Below are 2,197 nucleotides of genomic sequence, written 5' to 3'. Positions count from 1 at the left end.
TGGCCTTGGTACGAGAGTTGCTCGTTAATCTTCATCGCCCGCCTTGCTGGCGTCGGCCGCCATCCACACGTGTCAATGTCGCTCGTTAACCTTCATCGCCCGCCTTGCTGACGTCGGTCGCCATCCACACGTGTCTATGTCGCTCGTTAATCTTTATTTCCCCCTATCTGGACTCTCTTGCTTACGTAAATGTGAGCTCATTGGATGGGGCGTTCCTCCAATAGCCTGAGCCTTTGCGATCAAATAATACCACGTGATACTACCTTTTATATAGGCTGTGCAGGAAAGCACGTTATTCAGTCACCATGGAGTCCTTCACTTGTATTCAGGCTACCATTTATCACGCTGTGCAGCGGACGGAGCCCTGATCCACTGTGCCGATGTGTAGGTGGTGTCGATTAAGGCACCAAGATGTTGTGCTTGCTGGCTTGGAGTTGCGGCATACTACATACGCATCGCGAGAGAGCATACCGCGGCTTGTCTGCGGGATCTGTTGCGGGCCCCTCTAAACTGTGGATCGGCCGGCACATGAGTACTGCATGTGCAAACCGATCGCTCAAGTAGCTGCATGTGGGGCCCGAACGGAGAGCAGCATATCCCAAGCACCATCCTACTGGGGTTTAACCCAAGACATTGCTCGGGGCCATGCGTTCATGGATGAGCTGATGACGATGTTTGAGGAGGATGCTGCGCTTGACTTATCGTCGGGAGATTCAATTTCAACTCCACCTCCGCTCATCCCAATTTCGGAGATGAACCGTCCTCGAGCCCCTCAGCCAGCAACAACGTCACCACGACCTCAGCCAGCAACAACACCGCCACGACCTCAGCCAGCAACAAAGTCGCCACGACCTCAGCCAGCAACAACGCCACCACGACCTCAGCCCGCATCTCGTCCACATTCATCGTCATTACCAGCTGCATCACCATCCCGACCAGCAGCGCAGCCCTCCTCATCACCACCGCGTGCGTCACCCTACAGTCTACCGCCGGAAACGCAGCCTCTGACACCACCACCTGCATCATCACCAGCTTTAGAATCACCGATGTCGCCACCGCATGAAGAACGCTGTTCGCCATCGCCGGAGCCAAGATCACCATCCATCGTTGTCCTCGATTCGCAATGGTCGACGGAGGAGGAGACTCAGTGGCCATCGACATCATGTGCGGGCTCGCAAGTGCGACAATCATCTAGTATTTGGGCACGATTCGAGTCCGCTACACCGTCACCTCCTCCATATTTTATCACATGTCCAAAACGAGGGCCCGTGTGTGATGATGATGTGTGTTCGAAAAAAGGTGCGTAGGGGAAAAAATTTAGAAAGTGATCATTTGTTTGTTTTTTGTATATATTTTGCTTGGTGTTGTGTTTTTTGTGGACTCTTTAATAAACTTAATTCTTTCAGCTATTTCAATATCATTTTTATATTTCTATTTTGAGTGAATAATGTTAATATTTTTTTGCTTACATATATAAAAATTTTAATTTTTCATGGGATTTCTGTTCAATGTAATTTCATTTCTTGTTTTATTTTTATGCATTTTTAGTTTAGTTTTATGCGGATATATTTTTGTTTTGATACTTGAGACATGTTTTGGGACTTCAATTCAATTAAATTTTTTACTTTGTTTTATATTCTTGCTGTGTCATATTTGAAAAATGGGAAATACATATAATGAATTAAATTGTTTTTCAAACTTTTATTTCTCCATATTCCTACTTATTTTCCTCTCTTTCCTCACTTATTTCAGAAATTCAACGCATTTGTAAGCAAGATGCTCACAGTGTGCAGGCCGGCTAGAGTGAAGTTTACCCCACTGAGTTTGAAAATGCTTTCGATTAAGTCTCTTGTGCATTACATTTATGAAGTTCACTCAGTAGAAGATTCATTACTGAGAAACCTTTGTCGATCCCTCCCTATCCCATCCCGTTTTATTGATGAGCAGTTTTCCCATAATTTCATTAAACTGTTTACTCAAGAAGGCTCACCACAGATATCTGTTCAATTCTGTTGTCTACCAATTAAAGTCTCGTACTACGTCCACCTGTGGGAAACCTATTTCATATATACTTTTTCCATGAATAATTATTCCCAGACCGGAGAAGACAGATACCCTCATAACGAATGCCTCTACAGTTACTCATCCTCTAAGACGTCACGAGTCTGGCATAAAAAAATCAAGTGTTCCAAATGTG

At 45.2% G+C, this 2,197-nt stretch overlaps 1 protein-coding gene across 1 annotated transcript; it reads left to right on the top strand.

The window, feature by feature from the left end:
* Positions 1-539: 539 nt before the first annotated feature.
* On the top strand, positions 540-1,307 carry LOC124167604 (extensin-like). Its single transcript, XM_046545583.1, has one exon. The coding sequence runs from the start codon at positions 540-542 to the stop codon at positions 1,305-1,307; it is 768 nt and encodes a 255-aa protein (XP_046401539.1).
* The last annotated feature ends 890 nt before the right edge of the window (positions 1,308-2,197 follow it).

Source organism: Ischnura elegans, chromosome 11 (assembly GCF_921293095.1).
Source record: "Ischnura elegans chromosome 11, ioIscEleg1.1, whole genome shotgun sequence".
Classification (NCBI taxonomy): Eukaryota; Metazoa; Arthropoda; class Insecta; order Odonata; family Coenagrionidae; genus Ischnura; species Ischnura elegans.
The sequence above is the reverse complement of the archived record's forward strand: the minus strand, read 5'-3'. Positions and strand labels throughout refer to the sequence as shown.

Coding starts and splice junctions, on each gene's coding strand:
- LOC124167604 (XM_046545583.1), top strand. CDS start 540: ATGTGCAAACCGATCGCTCAAGTAGCTGCATGTGGGGCCCGAACGGAG.